Consider the following 22,542-nt stretch of genomic DNA (forward strand, 5'->3'; position numbering starts at 1 on the left):
AGTTTTGTTTTTGAATTCAAGCCCTGATGCTCAGACCTTGTGGGCAGGTAGCACAGTAGTGAGTGCTATGGTAGGAGTTTAGTAATGGGTGACATCGTACCCAGGGACACCCACACTGTGAGAATAGATTAATTACTGGAGGTAATCTGGATTCCCCTCCCCATTGCTCCTCTTCAAACCTGACACATCAGAAAACATATAGTTTCTTCCTAAGTTCACCTCCGTCTGTGGTGGTGAAACAACAGAGCAGCTGGAGCTCTTAAATTGCACACCAGGGCTTTTATGTTAGGGCTGCCACTGGTTTTCAAACTTGTATGTGAACACATCTGTATATTCAGATTGGTAGCTTAATTATATTCTTAATTTGTACATGAAGGGACATACCTGTGCATACAAGTACCAATAAAGCTTTTCAGAGAGCTTGTTTGAAAAAAATGCATGTTTTAATAAATTTTCTGGTGCCATTCAGAAAACAGAGGTGTTAACGAAGCAGGAAAGGGAATGAGAGAATCTGTGGTCCTGAGTTGCTTCCTGCTTGCTTGGTTGTCTACTGACATTTAAAAACTACCAGAAATACTAGGAGGGAGGGGATATATTAATGTAATTTGGTTTTATTTAGTGGGATTCCTGACTGGGCCATAGGACACTAAGCCTTTGGAAACGCTCATTAGTGTAGGTAACAGAGAGAGCTGCAGACACTTCAGTTGTTACACCCCAGGAACAGGTATTTCCCAGGAATGTTTGCATAGAAAAAGGAATTTGGTATTAAAGGAGTTGTTACAAAGGCTTTATATAATTTATAATTTATATAATTGTGGCTTTAGCAGTTGCCCTTGAAGATAAAAAGTAAGAATTGTGACTGAATGCCCTTTTCTTCTCCTGAGGTGACAATGGACTTTGCTGCTGCCCTCTTTGTGTGGTGGTAGGGAGGGGGTGCGAAGGGTGCTGGATCAGGGCAGACCTGCATTGCCCTCTGCCTCTGCTGTGCCACGCTCTGCCTGGCTCCTACTAGAGGAGTTCCTCAAAGCAGGATTGCCTCATGTGCGGAGGTATATGCAGCATTGCTGTGTTAGCTCCTCTGAGAACAGGTGAAAACCCAGCAACCACTTTTGGAGCTGGTTGCAAATGCCTCCTTCCTCATGCTGAGTCTGAACTAAACCCAGGTGGTCCATCCTTTGCAGTGTCCTTGAGGCCTCCATCTCTCCTATCCCCTTGCCTTTAAGGATGCTTTTGAGAAGCATCCTGTCTTACGTTTTGCTTCTGAACAGACCTGTATCTCTCAATATATTTGAGTGCTGTCCTGCCTTACGCCTGCTGCTCTCCTGAGCCCTTTCTGCTTCCTCCCTTCCCTCTCTCGTCCAACTTCTGTAGGAGCACCTTTATCTACTTTGTATTACTGGGTCTTTGTTGGTGGTTTGTTTGGACAATGAAAACGATTTCCTTACAAAATGTCTTTAGAATCCTGCACAGATTTCCTTGCCTGCTGTTTGGGAATGCTCATACAAATTCATTTACGATTTATTCTGAATGTAAGGATTATATTGTAATAAATTGACTATGAATGTGTGCCAATTTCCTTCGAGCATAAACAAAATTACTGAATTGTGCTGCAGGCCTTGTATTTGAAAGTAACAGGGTTATAAGTCTAACTAATAGGTCCTTTAACATGGTAAGAGCTAATGCTTTTAGAAAGCTAATTGCTTTTAGAGGCACAAAAGTGACTCCAGTATCATTTCATGGCTGTAACTGTACTTTATTAGATGGTCCTGGTATTTGCCAGGATAGCTTAAATCGGGCTTTGTTGCCATGCTTATTTTTTTCCACTGTGAAAAGAAAAATAAATTATTTAAATCTTTCCTCTCTGTGCTTGTCAATAATGGACTTACAAATACTGTATCTATTTCACTTCCTGGTTTATTCTCTTTGATTCTCATGGAGCCTGAAGTAATCTCACACAGGCTTTATTCTCTTCTTTGGGAGAAGATTAGTTCCAGTGGTTCTCTTAGAAGATTACATAAAAAGTGTACTTTTAAAATGTGTATGGTGTGTTCAAATATTTTCACAATAAGCAGCATGAGAGTTGTTACAGAGAATATATTTTGCATACATTTTTTGTGATTGATAGGAGTTGTAGAGAACTGAAAGAATCAAAACCGCAGAGGACATATCTGTGTCCATATGAAGCCAGGTCATGTAGAAGACATTTGGAAGGAATGAGAAAGGTCACGAACAAGGGTCGGAGCCAAAAATATGACAAAGGAGATTTGAGTGATGCCATTCTTTTCCTTACTTTCCTAGCTGTGAGCAATATGTTTTGTTTAAAACTGGAGCTTTAAACACAATTAGGTTTGTATGTGAGGGAAATACACTGAGTGTCTGTTGAGTTTGGAGACTGACTTGTGTTTTCATTCAGAAAAGGAGAATTAACTCTATCCTAGCAAAACCAGGACAACGAGTCTCAAACCTGCTTCTAACGTGGTGCTGCTTGTGTGACTGTACCTATACCGATCACCAAGGTTCTCTCATCCCTTTGTTTCCCTCTCTGGTGGATTTGCACTCCCAGGAATAGATATTTCTCTTTCTAAAATGTATGCTCTTGAACCAGGAACTTTTATGTATCAGCAAATGTAGGCATGTGTTTTCAAAGCCTTTGAGAGTCTTGATTCAAGTGGTATAGGAATGAAAAGTGTCAGAATGACAGGACCTGAGACAATACAGTCTATTTCACTTTGCCAATACAGAAGTAAAACCAAAACTGATTTCTTCTGATACTACTTCTCTGTTGAGCTAATTGTGATAATTTTACTGCAGGTCTGACAATATGTGATGTTCTATGTAAAGCTCCAAATCTGAGTCCATGAGACTCACCTTTCACTAAAATAAATAAGCAGGCTTCTGTGTTTTATGACTGGAGAATAAAGCTAAAAGCATGTACTGAGTTGAACAGCTCAGACACTGGAATGCAACGGTCCTCCAAAAAACAAGGAAACACAACTGGTGCGCTCAGGCTTCATGGTTGCAGCTCTCGATCCTGAATTCTTTCTTGCTTTGTGTGGAGTAGAACAAGATAATGTTTATTCTGAACCAACCTGGGATGGCATATCATATAACTTTTTGCAAATGTTCAAAAATATATATGTTATAGTTCTAGCACCCTCTTTGATAATAAATCATTTCACATAATCAATCATACACAGAGATCAATGATCTACACCATCATTTTAGATAGGTGCGTATGTGTATCAGTTTACCATAATTATAATTTATCTAATTGGAAGTAGAAAATAGGTGGAGTCTAAATGGCTATGTAGGAACATGAGGTCCTATTGAAGGAAATGTCATTAAATATTTTAATCTTTTTAGAAGTGCTGTGTATAGTTCCGGCAGATTAAGTTTGGTATTGTATCTGGAATCTCCCATTTCTGGTGCTGTGGACTGGAATATTAAGTGTAATAGTCTGTGTTGTTGCCACAGTTTCCTTCCTGTTTTCTTCACTGACAGGTCGGGGTTGGGAAAGGAGGAAGGTCATGTTAACTAAGGTGAAAAAATCTTATATAAATAATAATGAGGACATGGCTGGAAGCAGTACAGTGTGCGTGTGTGTGTATATATATATATATATATATATATATACACATTTTAGACTTACAGTCTGGCAGTCCTAACTTTGGCCTGTTTTGCATTTATTATTCATGGAGGGGTTTAAAATGCCAGTTTGTGGGGTTTTCTGGGTTTTTGGATTTGTTTTGTTTTGGTTTTTTTTGTTAATCTGCAGAGCGGTTTTGAGCAGGTATTAACAGCTGATGGCATTAAAAAAAATCCCGAGACCTGATTCTCCTTACTCAGCCTTTTTTTTGCTTATTTAGAAAGTTAGTGCAGTTCTGTACCCTCTCTACAATCACATGGTAGTCTGTCTTTGGGAGGAGAATAGAGATTTGCCTCAGTTCCTACTTCTCTGGCTTTTCTTTGGAGCTTAAGGGGGATTTGGACAAGTTTAATTGCAATCGACATTAAAAATATCCCATCAAGTCACAAAGTAGCCAAAATATAACTCCTTCAATTGGGAGAAAAGGAGTGCTAAGTGTCAATTCACCAAAAATACTGGAAATTATGTTGATTTGTTAGTGTTATCTTTGCATGTCCTGTATGACTTTCTTGAAAAGACTGACTTTCAGGAGAGTTTGCATGGAAAGATAAAAGACAGAAAAGGTAGAAAAGATGCAGTTGTTACAATGAGTGACAAGATTTAGGAGCTAGAATGAGAAGCAGAAATGTAAGTCCAGATTAAAGTTTCTAATGCCTTCTAAAAGTTATGAAGCACTTCCAAAGGAGTGAGAAATATTTTTTCATTGTTCTGGACACCAAATGCCCAGACTTGGATCTTGATAGGTATTACTTAAGGATTGCTCGCTGCTCATGAAAGCTAGTTATATTGTCTTGTTGGACAGGAGGTTTTAGCTATCAATGAAATCTTTTCAATATATTAAGCCATATAAAAAGATGAAGACATTTACATTAAACAAAGAAACAAACTTCAGTTCCGTAGTGTCATTGCTCTGTGGCTTTATGCAAAATCCAGTTACTTAAGAACAACCTGCTTCGATGAGCCCATCAGTTACAATTTGATCTTTCTTTTTAACAGAAGACTTTGAAAGATACTGCACTGCAAAATACTGGATTCTGTTCAAAGGGGTGGTGTGACAGAAAGAAATTTCTTAAAGGATAAGTTGAAAGCATTAGAATAAATTATTTGGTAATAAAAATTCTTGATGTACACAGCCTTGGAATCAAGGCCCTGCATTATCTTCATGTCTGATCTTTGGGATGCAGCTTTGCCTAGAAGTTGTGAAAGATCAGGATGCTCTTCTGGTAGGTGCTGTGGCTATAGGAAGGCCTGGTTATCACTTCCCAGGCAAGTGTCTCAGCCAAGAACAGGGAGCTCAAACCAGGCAACTGCTGTAGCCATTAGATTAGAGCTTCCTTGGTTAATTCGGTTAAGTCTTTGCACCTCTTGCTACTTGGCTTCTTGAAAGGAGGGGAGGGGTGGGGGGAGCTTTGGGTTTAGGAGCTTTACTTATTCCCACACTTCCGTAGCTCAACCCTCAGGATAAGAAGCAGGACAGGAGACCACATGGTTTCCCTCTCCTTATCTTTTTAGTTGTTTAGATTTGAAAGGACTTGGGAAGTCCTGTATTTATATTTAAGAGCACAGCATCCCATGGATGTGATTGCTCAGTAAATAGTTGTCAAAATGGGCCACAGTACCCATAGGCATTTTTTTGTTGTTTAATTCTAGTTAGCCTTTGTACAAACTTAAAATTACTTACGCACATTACTGCTTACCTTTGTAACTCCTGTGTCAACAAGATAATTCTGTTTTAAGAGCGCTACTCTATTTATAGCCACAGCAATGGAGTCTATCACAAACACACAACAGCAGAGCTTCCTTTTATCTGCCTTGTAGTGTGCTATGGGGAAGATCTTGATCTTTCGTGGGCAGTGGTCCAGTGGTGAAAAACTCAAGATCTAAGAATTATTTTTTTTTCTATCACAGATTTGCACCATGAATTTGAACAGCATGCTTCACCTCTCCGTGCCAAATACCCACCTCTTCTTTCTCCCTCTCACAGGAAAACCACATGTTTGTGTGATGCTCAGAGTCGGTGAGCCCCAGTATCAGCTGAAGTATGGCTGCAACAATACTACTAGTAGCTTTTATGTAAATGGCCAAACGTACACTGGCTTTGGGAGTGATGACTCCTTTTGCATGGGCAGCTGCTGCTGTAATATAGCTATAATCAGATTTGTTTTTATTGTTTTATATATCTCTGGAAGGAAAGTGCTAGTTTATTGGCGTACCAGAGAGTGTATCTGAAGGGGCTGCAGCACTCAAGGTGTTGCCTGCACAAGAGCCCAAATAGCAATGGTTTATGTCCGGGATTACTGAAAGAAGCTTTTAAGGCCAAGCACAGGAGGACTGTATTTTCAGTTTACAGTTTAAGAAAGTTGAATAGTCCAGTTTGACAAGTAATTATATCACTTGATAGTGCAATGCTTTTTTTTGAACTGTTCTCAATGTTGGAAATTGACTGATACAAATGTTCAGGAAACTTTTAGTCTTGCAGAACTTTGAATTGGCCTTCAATTTGGAGCCTGTTTAAAGACAATGTTTAAGACTCCCATAGCCTTAAAAAGGAAAAGGACCTTATTTGTTGAACCCCAAAGAGCTGAATCCTAATTGAGGTCAAGCCCAACAATTAATTAGGTGTCCTCTTCCCTTGTTCCACTTGTGACAATTTTTCTAGTTATAATAGTTTTTATTCAGGAAAGATCCAGGCCTAAATTTTGAATTCCAAAACTTTGTCAAAAGTGGGTGGAAAAAAGGAATCTGAACAGAAATTCCTAATTTGTAGTCAAGCAGAAAAGGTGTTTCCCACTCCTCCCTTTCACTTGTGTTTCATCCGCTGTTGCATTTTTTTCAAGGAGAAGATAACAGATTATAGGGACTGGTATCTTTTTGCTTTACGTTTGTGCAGTATTTGGTAGCTGGACTTCGTGCTTTCCTGGAGTCAGTGAGCTTTCCTGCAATAATCCTGTTAGAGGAAGTCCACTTCTCTTTCAGCATTGTTAATCTATACAGTTTAATTCAACAGTTTATTTATATTCCCTAGTTTTTATGACCACTAACATCTTTGCATTTAGTATTTCTAGCTTTCAGTATATTGACATATCTAATACATGCATACCCATATATATAGTATATAAGGATGACATGCAGCTATGATGTTTATATAGCGATGCAGAAAGATCATATTCAGATTCAAAATTAGTGGCTAGCACTATAGAAAATACAAAGATACCTTTTTCTCATCATTTACTGTTTTAAAATACAATATAGTCTTTCATTCTTAAGGGATAAAAATTGAAGTGATGGCAACATTAGCTTTCAGTGAACTGAATTTGTCTGAAATGCCAGTGAAAGTGCTCCTTGCTAACTGATTAATCTCTAGCTGCTGTGGTTTACGTATGACAAGTATCAGTTATGAACTGATAAAAAGGCACTGGAACAGACAAGGAGACTGAGATTTCACAGGGAAGAAAATAAGGAATAAAGACGACTGCACTGGTATAAACTGACTGTTGATGAAATCCAAATTAGGCTGACAGAACCTGAAAAAAGCACATTTTTATTACATTGTAAAACAGTGATTAATGTGAAGAGTCGTATTTTTTTTACAGGCTGAGAAAGGACATGGTCACAAAAGGAAAGGCTGAAGAAAATATTTGCACTCAGTACTTCTGCCTTAAGTACTTGCCACAACGTGAAGCTCATCAGTGCTTAGTGAAATAACCCAAATCTGGTTTCCTTCCTTGTAAATGTAGCGGTGTTCATTACAAGAACTGTTTTTAATAGCTCCCCTCTGGAAGAGCTGGAATGCTTCGTCTTGCATCCTTGGGTGTTTCTAATAAATAAATGTATCTCTAGGGGGTGGGACAAGAAGATTAACTCTGGGAAGAGACTGCAATAACTGTGTTGAAGAATGGGGTTTATACCTGAGGGCTCAGTTTTGTACCGAGATAAATAGGCAAAAATCTCATCAGCTGCAAAGGACACGTGTCTGAGTATCAGAGCTCAGGACTGAGTGTGTAATTTGGAAATGAGAGTATAGCACTGCTCCCTGTAAAGCTATTTGAAGAGTAAACTATTTACTAATGATTGGAAATAGATGTGAATAAGATTTTAATAGAATTTGAGAGTGTTGTTGGTGAAGGCCTTAATGGAAAGTTTTCTGGGGGAAAAAAACTGCTGGAAAGTAAAATTACCATTTAGTAATCTGAAAGGCTAAATGAATAGTGTTTGAAAATTATTTTAAGTGACTGTATTTGTTAGCAGTAGCTTACATTTTCTGGGAAAAGAAAAGAGATCTTAAAGATATTTGTGAAAAGCAGCTGCATTCTTCAAATTTTAAATAGAAAAACTGAACACCTAACAACTTAAGAGTGTGCTGGAGAAGTAATCTATCTTCTGCAACCACAACAGCTTTTTTTGTAATGAGTTTGCTTATTCCTACTGATAGTTTTTTCGAAAGGATTTTTTCTACAAAATTTTAAATTTTGCAACATGGGGTGTTTGAAATACTTTTTTAAGATAGATTTTTTTTTTTATTATTCTTTCTATGAATGTGAGATTAATTATTTTAAAAAACATATATTTTCATATAAAACATGTATTTCTTCCAGATTCTTTATGTTATTACTAAGGTTGATTACTTTTCCCCTTCTCCTGTCTTTTTTTTTTTTTTTGGCCTTAACTTATTCCCACCTGTACATTTTTATTGTGTGATGTGCAACTCATGCTTACTAAGCAAATGTTTGGAAAAGGATTTAATTCAGTGGCAGGTCACAGCAGAAATCCCATGTTCTTGGTCTTGTCAATAAATACCTAAAGATAAAAATCTTAACCGGCAACCTATTTTTCCCTATACTGTGCATTTTAAAATTTTTTTTGTTTTCTCATCTTCAACACTATGATATAAAAAAAGTGTCCTCAGTATCTTCAAAGGGTCTGTTTGTGCCTTTTTGTGCCCAGAGAGAAAGATGAGGATTCCTGGAGCTGTGGCAGTGTGGATGATGCACTAAATGCCGTTTCACCAGCATCTTTCTCTGGTGGGACGTGCAAAGCAAGAAACATTGAACCAAGTGAAGTGAAAATAAGATCTGACCCGTTCTGTCAGTTGTTCTCTCGCAGCCTGAGCCTCTCTCTGGCCTAGCCCATAGAAATGTGAATTGTGGATGTGCAAATGGCTTTGAAAGTGTTTGCAGCCCAAACAGCAACTAGGGATTGAGGGTTGATGGCGCCTGACAAGGGAGGACAAGGAGTCGGTGAGTGGAGCGGGAGCGGTGTGGCCGTGGCCTGTGGCCTCTGCTCCTGAAGAGCCGGAGTGCTGCCGGCTGGGGCTGCCAGTTGTGAATGGTCCTAAAGCAACACGGATTTTGAAGGAGAGATTCATGTCAGAGCAGTGAGGTTTTTGTGTGAATATTTCTTGGAAGGTTCCCCTGGTCGTTCGAGTCCTTCTCTGAGGGCTTGCACAACAAGAAGTGGCATTACTGCCCGCTCAAAGTTGGGAGTTGCCGTATGGATTTGTTAATGAGAGGTGGAAGGTCAGGCCAGGACGAGCCTTACAGGAAAAGCAGATGATGTTTGGTGGAGTAGAGCAGGCCTGTGACCCGTGATTGAAGGGTAGGGCGCAGTCTCTGGGAGTTAATGGAGTGTTTTTAATATACAGCAAATGCTCACAGGACCCTGAAAATGGCCTTGAGTGCTCTGTGCTGAGTATCAGCTGTGCATTTTGGGACACAGACTTCTCTTCTCTTAGTCTGGGGAAGGTAACGAGCTGGCTTTTTTGGGAGGACAGGAGGAGCACTGCCCTGGAAATGTGACACAGAGCCATGGCCTGCTGCAGAGTATCCCACCTCAGCCTTTCAGAGCCTCCTAAGTGCACACTTTTAACATATTCGATCTGTTAGTTTTATCTTTTGCACAGTGTGCTGTGATGGTTTAAATTTCAGCTGAGGTGGGTCAGCGAGAGCAGGTTGTTCCAAAGGTGAAAGGCCACCGAAGAGCTGTTGAGCAGCTCCGTGGGGTTAAACTGAGGGATGATAAACTGAAATCTGACCTCACTCAGGCTGCGGTTCAAGTGTACAGAGTCTGTTTCTGAGAGGGACCCAGTCTGCTCTGAACACCTTGAGCCACAGGAGGAGGGCAACCCAGGCAAGAGCTGAGGAGCCCAGCCCGCTTCGGCCACACTTGGCACCTACGTTGGCTGCTGGGGACACTTCTGATGGGGCTCAATGAATGTCTTTCTGCAGTGATTAGTGTTGGATTCAGCACAGGTCACACACGGGACACGCCTGTCAGGAGAAATTTCAGCACTGAGGTAGCTACACGGAGAAATTGTACTTTTTGGGTAACTTGCACAGCTAGCAAGATGTTATTGACATTGATACATGAGCTAAATACTCCTTTATATATATATTATTTTTTTTTTCCTGGGCTTTCAAATAAGGGCAGGTTAAGGAATGATGTTGGGATGCATATCAGCTTGGTAGTTCATTGTCATTTATTAACTTGTACCTGGAGCAGAGAGGCAGGGCGGGTGGAAACTCATAGTCCTTCCATAAGGCTCTTTACCTTTAAAGGCAAAGTCCATATAGTTAGCATTTCTTATCAGAGAATCAAGCACGTATGGTGTGAAAGGATTTGTGACTTGGACACACAAGGGGCTTATCTTCAGAGAGAAAGGTATGGCTTTTTTTCTTAGGGGTAGCTAACAATTGTTAGTTGTCCCAAGATAAAATGTAAGGACGAGGTGCTTTTGTTATTATTCTAGATAAACTCGCAAAGTCAGCCAAATGGGAAGGTAGGACTTAATTTTCTTCATTTACATTGTGATAAGTCTGCAATGCTTGACCTTTGCTATGTTTTTCTCTCGGAATAAGTGATATTTATTACTTGACCCTAAACCATGCCTCCATTTTTAGCATATGAAGACAAATTCAGGCATAAAAGATGTCTGAAGCTGTTCCTGAAATGTTAAGAACTTACTATTTTTTAATACTAGGAAGAATTTTGATATAGTATCATAATAGTAGAGTAACTTAGTTTAGCAAGGACCACTGGAGGTCATCTTGGCTGGTCAAAGCCCCCCCCTCAAAGTAGGGCCAACTCTGAAATTAGATCAGGTTGCTACTCATGCAATCCACTGATAGTCTGAATCAGTTTGTGGCTTTTGGTTTGGTATATTTGACTGTAAGGATGACCTGTAACTTCAGTGACATCATTATAAACTTTGCACTTTTTAAGAGGAATTCTTTGCTAGGTCTTTGCTAGTCGCTTTTTGCCAGTGACCTAATGAGGTCAAGATGAGTTCTAGAGGTTTCAGCTTGTTAGTTTCTTTTTTCAAATTGCAGCTGTACTTTAGATGAAAGATCCCTTTTGAAAGCCGTAGCAACGTATATTTGTCAGGGTGAACTAAAAACTAGTAACATCAAACTACAAAAATGGTAAGCTTTCAGTCAAAGAGGAAGCAAGATAGAAATGAATAGTGGCCTTTCTTAAATGTTTGGACTCACCAGTTTACTTCACAAGCTGTAACTTCAGTAATTCTACTTTGTCCTTTCCCAGCTGTTATAGATACCAGACTAAATGTTAATAAAAAAATAAAAGCAGAATAGCAAAGGAAAAAAGTAAGAATATTGTGGAGGTATAAGAATTTACTCAGGCAGAAAGGCACTTTTGAAAAATTCTTTATGAACAGTGATGTAAGGAAAATGCATATCATGAAGATTGTGGAACTGACTGATGTGAGTTGAATTAGAGGTTTGGTGTAACTAGGGTTACTAGGACTTGGATTCATTATTTCCTCTTTAATACAGAATGCTGTGCTATTCCAGACTGGGACATATGTATGGCAGAAATATTAAGTTAAAAATATATTCCAGATATTAGAAGTGATTTTTAATATCTTGGTTTGCTTGTTAACAGTAGTTTGCTATGATACTTTGACACAATTCATCACTAACTGCCTTCACAGATGCTAATATATCCTGTACCTTAAAATGCTAACCAAAAATTGCTTTCTGGTTTATGTTTATAGCCGTCGGTCTGGCCAGTATACAATGAACCATGACTATTCCAAGAAGAGCCCTGATGGAGCATCGTTTGACCGCTCAGGATCCCAGGACTCCTTGGATGAACTGTCTATGGATGACTACTGGAAAGAACTTGAAAACATCCATCAAACCAGAGGAAATAATAATGAGGAACGAGTAGCACTTGTAGTGAAAGAGCCAGATGGTAATGAAATCCATTCTTGTGAATGATCATCAGTTTGCTGATTTAGGGACTTTTCTTTAAGTCTGATTTCAAGAGATGGCACCCACCAAACACACTTAAATCAAAAAGGAGGTCACTCTGCTGAACTTTCACTTTGAAAATTCTGTTGCTTCTGATGCGTATCACCAGAAACAGGCAGTGCCCTGAGAGAGAATTGTGTCAGAGAAAAGTAAGAGGCTGGCTTTCCTTTAAATGGTTTTTGCAGAACATCAGAAAGGTGCCTGTAGTTGTAAATCACAACAATTGAAGCTTTATTTGCAGTTTACTGTTAAACTAACTTACCCTTTCACTCTTTGTGTATGTTGTTCGTTGTTGTAGCTATTGTGGATAGAAACCTCGCGCTTTAGAAGATAAGCCAATGATTAACCGGTTTAAGTTTAGTGAGTAACTTTCTGCACTTGTAACTATTGTGACTGTTCAGTTGTATTATTTTTGTTTCTCGGAAGCATCAATTATGGGGCACTTCTGAGGGAATGATCTTAGAAAGTTGGACAATTTTGTTATTTTTCTTGTCCTATCAGCCAAAAGAGGATTAACATACTTCATTCCACTCTTCTCTTAAAAAATATTTAACAGTGCAGTATCTCCCATTCTTACAAGAGATCTGCAGTCTCAGTAAATTAAAATGGATAGTTTTGCATTTTGGTCTGGCCTCTACATGAGTGAGAAGAATGTGCTCCATTAGCTCTCAAAGGGATTTACACTTCTGCCTCCCCAGGCATTTTGAAACATCACTGCTATGTACAAGTGCTCTGAAGAGGTTAGCAGCCTGGCCTCTAGAGAAAGCAGCAAGGCTCTGAGCCTCCGTGCCAGGGGAGCAGGGCATCTGACGGAGCTGTGAGGCTTTCTTCAGAGCAGCAGAGCTCATGGTTCTGCAGCGCATGGGTCTCTTCTCTTACCCCAGCTCATTCATGCTGCTGTGCCTTCAGACTCTGCACTCCAAAACCCACTATTTCCTTTTTTATTTATATATAGCCTTCTTCCCCCTAGTTACTGCTCTAGCCCAAGATACTGACTCTGGCATGAAGCACAAGTGAGTCAGCTCAGTTGAGTTGATAAGCTCACGCAGATGTTGCTCTGCCCCACAACTTGCCAAATGTGCAGCACCTTGCTGGGTGTGAGTACTCCTCAATGTGTGGGATGCTGCATCTGGATGATGGGCCTGCCTGGGCTGGGGCTTACTTGAGATGCAGCCATGCAAAGGCAAGGCAGGGGAGAGATAAGATATGCCTTGCTCACATCTGCTCTGGAGAATGGGTGTAGCCCTTCTTTCCAGCCCTAATAACAAAATCTGAGAGATTTGTGAGAGCTTCAGGATTTGGCTGCATGGCCGTAGCAAAATTTATACTTAAAATTTTGTGTCTGTTTTCTGAACTCTGTTAATATTCAGGTGCCCACTTGGATATGCACTGGGCACTGTGGGAAACTGCAGTCAACAGTGAAGTTGACATGCAACTTTGGAGTACTTTTAGACATCTGATAAATGGAAACATTGCTTGAATGTTTGAGAGGGTTGTTGGCATTAAGTGCAAGCTTGGCTGCTACAGACAGAACTTAGTGTTTTAAAGAAAGTATCATTAGAGAGATACTGATTTCAGAAGCAAAGTTTTGCCATTGGTGACACTATTTAATAGGTTTCTCCTCTTTCATGTGTAGTGATCTGTCAATAAAGGATACCTTATCAGCTATAAGACTAAAGCAACAATTGTTTCATGGGCTGTCAGCTGGCTGGAGACCATGTCATAAGAACTGATTAAAAAATAGCATAAAGGTGACTCCTGTAGCCTGATTTGTCCTTCATTAAATTGAGCTAGTAGAGAGCTGTAGGATTAATGTATCAAGAATAGTGGGCAGATCCATGTCAGTAAAGGAGCTAAAAAGAGGATTGAACTAAAAATTAATGAAGCAATAATGATCAGAGGCTTTCTGCATGCACATTTATAGCTAGGTACAATTCTAAAATGGTGTATGATTTAATAAAAGTGATGTAGACTATTATAAAGATTGCCCCATAGCAATTTGTACTGGATTAACTATTTTAAAAGCTTTGATATCATATATTAACCCTTTTGAAGCTCTTTAGGAACAATAGCTTTTTTCCAACTCATGACAGTGTAAGTAATTGTCCTTAATTGTGGATCCCTTTAGTACTTTCCCTGTGAACTGCATTAACTATATCAAGTTATTAACATGCAGTCTGCTTAACAGTACTTGAAAGCCAATGTTTATTCCTTTTTCTCTTTGCCTTGCTCAGAGGGAGAACTGGAAGAAGAATGGCTGAAGGAGGCAGGTCTGTCAAATCTCTTTGGCGAGAGCTCTGGCGACTCCCTGGAAAGCATGGTGTTTCTGTCCACACTGACCCGAATGCAGAAGGCAGCAGTAGAAAAGCGAGTAGAGACTGTGACGCAGACCATGAGGAAAAAAAACAAACAGCACCAGATTCCTGATGTGAGAGATATCTTCAGGCTACAAAACGATTCAAAGGGAAAAGTAAGTTACTGTCATTTTGTTTGATTCTGGCAAAGAGAAGGATGTGTAGGGTTAGGGGGAGAGGAGAGAGACACACAGACACAAAACGGTTATTTCCAGAAGATTTGTGTCTAACTTTTCACTTATTTCCAAGGGAATTCTTTACTGAATTTATGGGAAAAGCATTGGTCCAGACTTGACATTACATTAAGCAATTTTAGTATGTAGAGAGATGTATATTGGCCTCATATTACTTAAAGTGTTGAATAGAACAACCACTCCATGGTCAAGATGTTAATCTGAATTAATTTTAACACAGATGCAAAACTCATTACAACAATCACCCAAAGAGCTACCAAAAGCCCACTTTTATCTTTGGGTGGTAGTGCCCTGCAGGCATCCTCAGCAGTCTGCCAGATAGGGTGCAGTACCTCTTACTTACTGGTGCTCTTGTTTCTTTTTTTAAAAAAAGGGAAAGAAAAAAAAGGGGGCCATCAACCTAACCTCCTCTGTTTTGGCTAGGTCTTTATGCCTGTCAGCTGTGGGCTTAGACCCTGTACTGAGTCCCAGGGCCTACGCATGTCGTTAAACTGTGCGTGGGAAGTTGCTCTGACAGGTCGCGAAGGGTTCCTGTTTCCTCTCATGGGGTATTGAACAGGATAGTTCCTCTCCCATGCACAGAAAAGGGGAAGGAGGGAAATGGAGACTATGATTAGAATTCCTCTTCTATGGAGAAGTATATTTGTCCTCTTTGCTTCCCCAAGAGCAATGAGATCTTCAGCTGTAAGAAAACTCTGACCTGATGAAAGTGCATGGCGACCTCAGCCCCATCCCTTGTTCTTGCTGCTGCCGCTCAGCGCAGTGGTAGCGGCAGTGGAAAGTGTGGCAAATATTGAGGGGATTTAACTTCCCCCTTCCCCCAACAGCTTCCTCTCCTTCAGCAACTCCTTTCAAATTCAGCAGAGCTGAAATGTAGTGAGGGAAGTCTGTATGCTCAAATATACATTCTGGAAGCACAACTTCCCTTTCACTGTTCTGCTTTGCATGTGGTTGCAGAAGGGATATTAATTCCAGAAAAGCTTTATGGGATCTGATTTGGAATTGAGTACACCTAAAAATTACAAGATCTAATAGCAGAGCAATTTAGGTAAAATATCATATAGCTTAAAGCAGTGTAATTTCCCCTTCAAGTATGTTATTTCAGTAAAGCACAAGAAATACTCATGTTCCTGTATTTAAGCTACACTTTGTAATGTTTGAAAATCATATGTCACAGTGTTCAGTAGACTTCTGTGTCTCTTAAACTACATGTTTTGATGTTGACATCAGTGAGAAGTAATGCAGACAGACAAATGATTGTAGCCATTTAAGATGTATAAAACAGAAGGTTAGAATATTCATTAATTATAGAAATACCTGAAAAAAATCCTTCTAAACCTGTCTCCTTGACTGAAATGAAATAATACAAGTGTAGGCCCTCAAAGCTGCACTGCATTCCTTTATCCAAAGCAAGATAGTTATTCAGAAATCATTGCTTATGGTTATTCATCTAATCTGTCACAGAAAGCCTGTAATGAAGTAGCTTCTACGACCTCCCTAGGTAACTCCTCTCAGTGCGTTGTTACTCTCCCATCATTAGAAAGCTTTTCATGTAACAAAAGAGAACTGAAGCCATCTGCAGCTATATGAAGTCATTCCAGTTTAATAATAGCCTCTGAAAATCCTGTAACCTCCCTTCACCTGGAGGAAAGCAGGAGGAAAGGAAAAACAATAGTGTTGAAGTTTTGCATCAATGCACCAATTGTGTTGATGTGTCTACTAAATTTCCTGCCATATTCTCAAAGAGAAGCTAGACTTTTGGTACCTTGACAGCTTCCCAGCCTGCTTCTACTGTTCTGTGAAAGAGTAAGAATTTTCTGGGCAGTCATGCTGTCTTCTTCTACCTCTCAAGATCCCTGATTTTTAAAAAAAGTAAATATACAGATTTGTGTTGGTAGGAGAAATCTTTAAAACGTTGGGTTTTTTTTTTGTTGTTGTTGTTTTTTCTTTTTCTCAGCAATTATGGAGTTATGCAGTCCTTGAGTAAAATACAATTAAAAATCCAGAATGCTAAATATTGTTGATCGGAGTTGCCAAAAAGATAACAAAAATAATATGTAGGTGAAAACGTATGTGGATATATGTATACTCATATATATGTGTGTATAGATTTTCTATATGTTCTGAAATATTTTTTTCTATAGTAGGTGTCATCCAGTTCATGGAATGTGACAGATTTTGAGACTGGGTAGTGCAGCACTGTAGAAAGAAGATGGTTCAAATCCTTTCCTGTTTTTTTGTCTCTTTGGAGTGTCCTAGCTTTGCTTTCAGCACAGATATTAACGTCAACGTGCCCTGCAAAAGGGATGGGCTTGTTCTGTAGGGGAGGCAACCATGAAAGACTTTGCAAGAGGAAGGAATTTGGCCTGAGTTAGTCAAAATGTCTCCTCCAGGTTCCCTTTCCATATCCTCTCCAGTGCAAACTATGGCTTCGGGTCAAAGAATACATTTTCTTATTCTTTGTAACTGTGGAAAATTAAGCCTTATGCTCACTTCTCATTTTAGGAAGAGAGGGAATGTACTTAATTAACTTCTTTTTTAATTACCTAGATTTCAGATCCCCTTAGACTTTGCCAAAGGGTTTTCTGCTGAAACACACAGGTATGCTTCTGCATGCTCTTGAATTGCAGGAGTATGTGTTTTAATCCTGCACAGCATCAAAGGAGTTTCTACAACCATGCAAATTTTTTTATAGGCATGCATATTTATTGTTTCTTTCTTAGGTTTGTGATGGAAGTGAACCTTCAACTGTGAGAACAAGTGGAAACGAAATTGAAGCACAAGATGGAGCAAAAGGTAATGCCAAACTTTCAACTACACAAGCTACTCCGTAGGTCCATATTTCCAATAACTTTTCAGCAAAAGAAAATGAAATCCTTATGAGAAACCTGTTCTGGCCTGCATTGTTGTAGTGTTGTAATATTTTTAAATGTGGCTGTAGATACTGTCCTTTGCAGCATCTGGGAAACCTTATTTGTCACCAGTGATCATCTTATAATTGAGGCATCTGGGAGAAGTCTCCTTTCATAGCTTATGCTTAGGTCTTTCCTGATCCTTAATTTATCCCTTCTGGTTTATCTCTGCTGTACAGTACAGGAAATGAAGCAGTATACGTAAGCTCATCAGTGCATACAAGAGAACAAAAACAAATGGACTATAAACATCCAAAGAAAGTGAGAACTGGCTGTATATCTAAGGAAATAGCATTCTGTGTGTGTAGGACTGGGTTGTGTTCAACAGCACGTGATTACACAAGAGGGGTGCAGTACCCATGGAAGACCCCCTCCCTTGCACTGCCAGGTAGGACAGAGCCTCACGGAAGTCCTAAGGTGATTCCATAGTTTCTGTTTTGAGAGTATGAATTTTGATGACTTTGACAAAGCTTTCTGATGTTCTTCATGTCCAATAATAAAAGGGTGCCTGCCCTGCATCATCTCGAAGACAAAGTCGAGGTTGCACCATGTCTGTTATACCACCATACCCATCACTGTAGAGATCAGGATATTAACTGGCAGCCATTTAAGCTTTAAGATACTGCATTGCTATTCTTCATTGTTTGTATGTTGGGTTTTTTTCTTCTTCTTGAGGACTGGATAGCACATAGCTGTTACACTGAACCCTACAGCCACTTAAATAGGCAGGCACCAGATGCAGTTCCCTACTGCAAGTTACTTACCTGTAATTAAGCTACCAAATAAGCTCCTGCTCTAGTTCCAGAACTGACTAGTAGTATTCTGGAAAAATGATTGCTTTAGGATAAGACTTAGAAAACGGCAACAGGCATTACAGGATGTGCATGGAAGTTGAACTGGGAGAGATTAATATAAACCAGCCCTGCATTTCCAGAAGTGCTGTTAATCCTTCCCTCCCTCCCTCACTCTCAGCAAACCTCTCTGCAGTAAAAACAGTAAAAAATTGGGACGACTGCCAGACTGCTGGTTCAGCACAAGGGAAGGAAGAGATGTGTAGTGCTTGTGTCAGTAAACTGCACTGTAGGATTCAGAGCTGGAAAATTACAAAGCAATTATTACAGAGTTTTTATCACATCTGGTTCTTTTTTTCCAGTGGCCCTGATGAGCCCTTAAGAAATGGGAAGTTCTGAAAGGCAAATCCCATATGCTAGCTCTCCTCAGCACAGATTGCGATGTGGATGGCAAATGCAGCCTGCTTACATCCTGATATACTTCTGCTCTTGTCAACATGCTAAAGAGGGCTCTGCTCCCAAGATTGGAACAGGAAGAAAAAATCAGTTCAATTTGCTATGAAACCGTGCAAGTTTGGTGGTGTTAAAAGCACTGCACCAGTGTCAGTGCTGTGCTGTGATCTTTCCTCCAGACTGATGAGCAAATTGGTGTTACACAGTGAATTAATTTAAGGCAAAAAGTAAATAATGTCTGGTATTTCAGAAGTAGTAAGTATTTATGAAATCCAAATCCAACGACATTATTTTAAAATGGAAACCCCCTTTGACAGAGAAGTAATACCAGTTTTACCTGAAAAACGGGAGTGTCGTCTCAGACATTATAAAAAAAATCCAAAGCTTAAATTGAGATTTCTTAAAACTATTGGAGTGAATGACTTTGGCCCTTCTCCAAAGGTGATGACTGTTCCTAATTTGGTATTTGAATGCTGCATTCCCAAGTGCTTCTGCCAGAGTGAAGATGGTAATGGTTTGCCCTTAGAGCATACATGGGATGTGCTCACTCTGACAAACTTTGTTTCTTGCCTAAACAATGTAAGCAAACTCAGGGAATAATATGAAACCTTTAAGTTTTTATTCCTTTCTGCCTGACCCCGCTCAAACAGAACAGTTTAATGAGTTCCTAAGATTTTTTGTTGGTAGATGCATATTTTAGGTATTTTGGAAGGACCCTCACTGGATTTAAGTGCTTCTTTGTTTCATGTAGATACAGAACATGTCTACAAGAAATGAAAAGAAAATTCAGAATCATGTATTAAGCTATTGAAAGGCATTATTATTTTAACAATCCATAACACTAACTAAAGACATGCAAAGCTGGGAATATCTTCAACAGCTATGAAAGAAAAAAAGTACTTCTCTTCAGATGCCTGTGAAAAGGAGTAAATAGCCATGCTGGTTGAGACATCTCAAGAAATAAAAAGGGAAGAATAAAGCAGATGAAAAGCTAAATACTTGTTAGCTTAAATAGGGGAGCAGCAAAAGTCAGATTACTGCGGGACTGCAGTTGTCCTTCTGAACGCACAGGATTAGCTACAAGGGAAGAAAGTTAGGTAAAGCCTCTGTATAAAGGGCAACCTCAAAGCATAATGATCTGGCAAATGGATGAAAGAATTGTGTGCACTATGTGTAGCCTGAGGGAAAAGAGCTGTAATGTTTGCTCCTTGATAGGGAAAAAGGCTGAAATGCAGTTGTGTTTTTTTAATTAAAGTTTGTTTCTGGTTTTCATTTTACATTATAAATGAGGACTATGGCCATGATAAAGTGTTAGTGAAAAGATTACAAAGTTTTTTATTTTCTGTTTAAAATCATCTCTGAATTAGCATTTTAGAGAAATGCTTTGTCAGTCAAAAAACCCCTAAATCAGCCGTTCTACCTTTCCAGTTATAAATTAAGATCTATTAGCATAGCTCCATCGAGGGATATTGTAGACTCTCTAGCAAAACTAGAAAATAGCAAGGTTGCCACTTCTGGTATTTCCATGTCCTATTAAAAAAAAACCAAAACCAAAACATAACCCCTACCTCACTCCTGAAGTATTCTCATCATTTTATATGATCCTTAAATAGCACTGCGAACCAAGGAAAGGGTACAGGACTAATGTAAAATACAGTTTCCACATCCTTATAGAGGATATTTACATTTTTCTGTATCACACTTGCATTTCTGTCACGAAATACTGCATGCAGTTGGCAGGTTGGCAGAACGCCAAAGCTGCTTCCTCTTACAGTGGCTTCCTAGTTAGTGAATGCACAGCAATAGGAGCCAGGCTTACGATGAAGAAGAAACTCCCCACAACAGCAGCATTTCCAGACCTTTAAAATGTGCAGAGCATTACCAAGACATCTGCTTTACACAGCATCTTCATATGACCAGAGGACTGAAACAGGAGCTACTGCTTTATTCTTTGTTAACGTCAGATCCCTCCCAGGCTGGTAGGAAGTATGTAGGTCACATATAGGCCACATTAGCATGACAAAAGTCTTGAGAAGACGAGGGAACTGTTTTCCTTCAGTTTGGATGCATTAAACAGTTTACATGATGTATACAGATATACACACAGGGAAGCCAAAAATCGGAGCCAGGGGTGAATTTGACCTTAGATATGTTTGGTTACTGAGTCTCATATATCTCTTTACCGAAAGGAGCAGCTCTAGTTTCAGGATCAGCTTAATCTTTAGTGTATGCCGCAGATGTCTTTTGGGGTCTATGGAAAGTGAGCAGAAGCCACTCTAGAAAGAACAATTGGTAACACACACAACAGGCAAAATTTGGAAATGTTTTGTTCTACTTCTCACAGCATTGCTTGGTTGTAAGCAGAGTCAAAGTGTTAACTCAAATCCTCCTTCTCTCTGTGGGAGTGTCTCAGCTCTAGATCAATTGCATTGAAGTGGGAGTGGTTGTGTAAAGCACTGTGCCCTGCTTGAGAGTGGCTGCGGTGGCTGCAGCCACTTGCCTGTCTATCAGATCCCTTGAGTTTGGCCCCGGCACACTGAGGTCATTTTCAGGACTCATTCTATAGAATATCAGAGGCTAGTCTTGTTTTGTGTATAGTATTTCAATTAGAAGCAGATATGATTCTGAAAAATTGTGTAGTTGGTGTAATTTTTTTCTTTAACTTGATGCTTCATGTGTTGTTTGGGTTGTGTGCTTGCAGTTCAACTCTTTTGCACACCACTGAAAGTATCAGCGTAGAGCAGCATTTCCCTGATGCCTTCTCTCTTAATCAGCCTATCTGCAGCCTTTCCCCTGCTTCAGAGGCAAATGTTCCTGTAGCTGTAACTGTTTTCTGGGAATTTTTTTCTGACTTGCTTTTTCTGACTTGACTAGTTATTCCAGGCCATACAAAAATTTCCCATGGTAATGTAAAGAAATTAATCTATTATGTTGCACAGTATTCTTATGCCAAAGCATACACTGCTTATGCTTCTCCTCCTCAACTCATGTCCATTTTCATCCCACTTTTCCTGCATTTGTGGTATGTTAGCTTTGAACAGGCTGCAGACTCCTGTGAGCAAGAGCCAGAGGCAGAATCATGGTCCTGCTGGAATGAGCAGGATTGATTTGTTTATATTTTTACAGGTTTTAAGAAAGTCTGAATTTCATCACAAATACTTGCAAGGTATTTGTGAAGTCTTGTACAAGGAACCTAGTCCTGGATGTATCCTTTGAGAAGTACCACATCGTAAGAGAGATGGTGGAGAGACCAGAATCTTTCTCTAGCTTAAATTGTCTTTGAGGCTTTGTACTAAATAGTGTTACTTGCAATATAATTTTCCTCTTGCTTCTTTCTTAATATATTTGAACTTCAGACTGAAAAGCAATAGTTGATTTACCATGAAATTAGACTTCTTTTTCTAAAAGCAGAACTGCCTCTCCCTTTTTTTCTTTCCGAGGTTTTTAAAAAAATTTTATTAACAAAAAATGTTCTAAATTTATCTGGTGTTTGATTCCTTTAAGGAACAAAGAAAGAGAAGTAAGGCCATTGTTGTGTACTTAGTCCTTCCCTGTGTCATAGAAACATGTCCAAACATTTTGAGGAATCTAGACTCTTCAGATTGAGGTGAGGACAGGAATGTTGGGACAAAGACATGATCCGTGTACTCCCTGTTATTCCCAGATGTTAATGCTTTGGATCATAGAGGAAACATTGTTTTCTGCTTTTGAAATTTTAACAGCAGAAAGAATTGCTGATTTGGTTGTAGGATTGTCCCGATCCGATGTCGAGCTCGTTTAAATGTCCCGATCCGATGTCGGGGAAGGTTTCGATATGATCCCAAGAGCGAGATTAAGACACAAACGAGGTCACATGCCGTACTCCCAGAACACCTTTTATTAGAAAAAGAAGAGTAATAAAGAGAATAGCGATAGGACAGGA

The 22,542-nt window shown here is 39.5% G+C and overlaps 1 protein-coding gene across 1 annotated transcript in view; it reads left to right on the plus strand.

Moving 5' to 3' along the window:
- Positions 1–12,254: 12,254 nt before the first annotated feature.
- Positions 12,255–22,542, plus strand: part of ARHGAP18 (Rho GTPase activating protein 18) — a 37,530-nt gene continuing 27,242 nt past the window's right edge. The window contains exons 1-3 of the mRNA XM_029086742.1: positions 12,255–12,276; positions 14,151–14,386; positions 17,188–17,260. Coding sequence (XP_028942575.1) covers positions 12,255–12,276; positions 14,151–14,386; positions 17,188–17,260 — 331 coding nt within the window. The remainder of the gene's footprint in view (positions 12,277–14,150; positions 14,387–17,187; positions 17,261–22,542) is intronic.

This window comes from Antrostomus carolinensis, unplaced genomic scaffold (assembly GCF_000700745.2).
Source record: "Antrostomus carolinensis isolate BGI_N321 unplaced genomic scaffold, ASM70074v2 scaffold20709, whole genome shotgun sequence".
Lineage (NCBI taxonomy): Eukaryota > Metazoa > Chordata > Aves > Caprimulgiformes > Caprimulgidae > Antrostomus > Antrostomus carolinensis.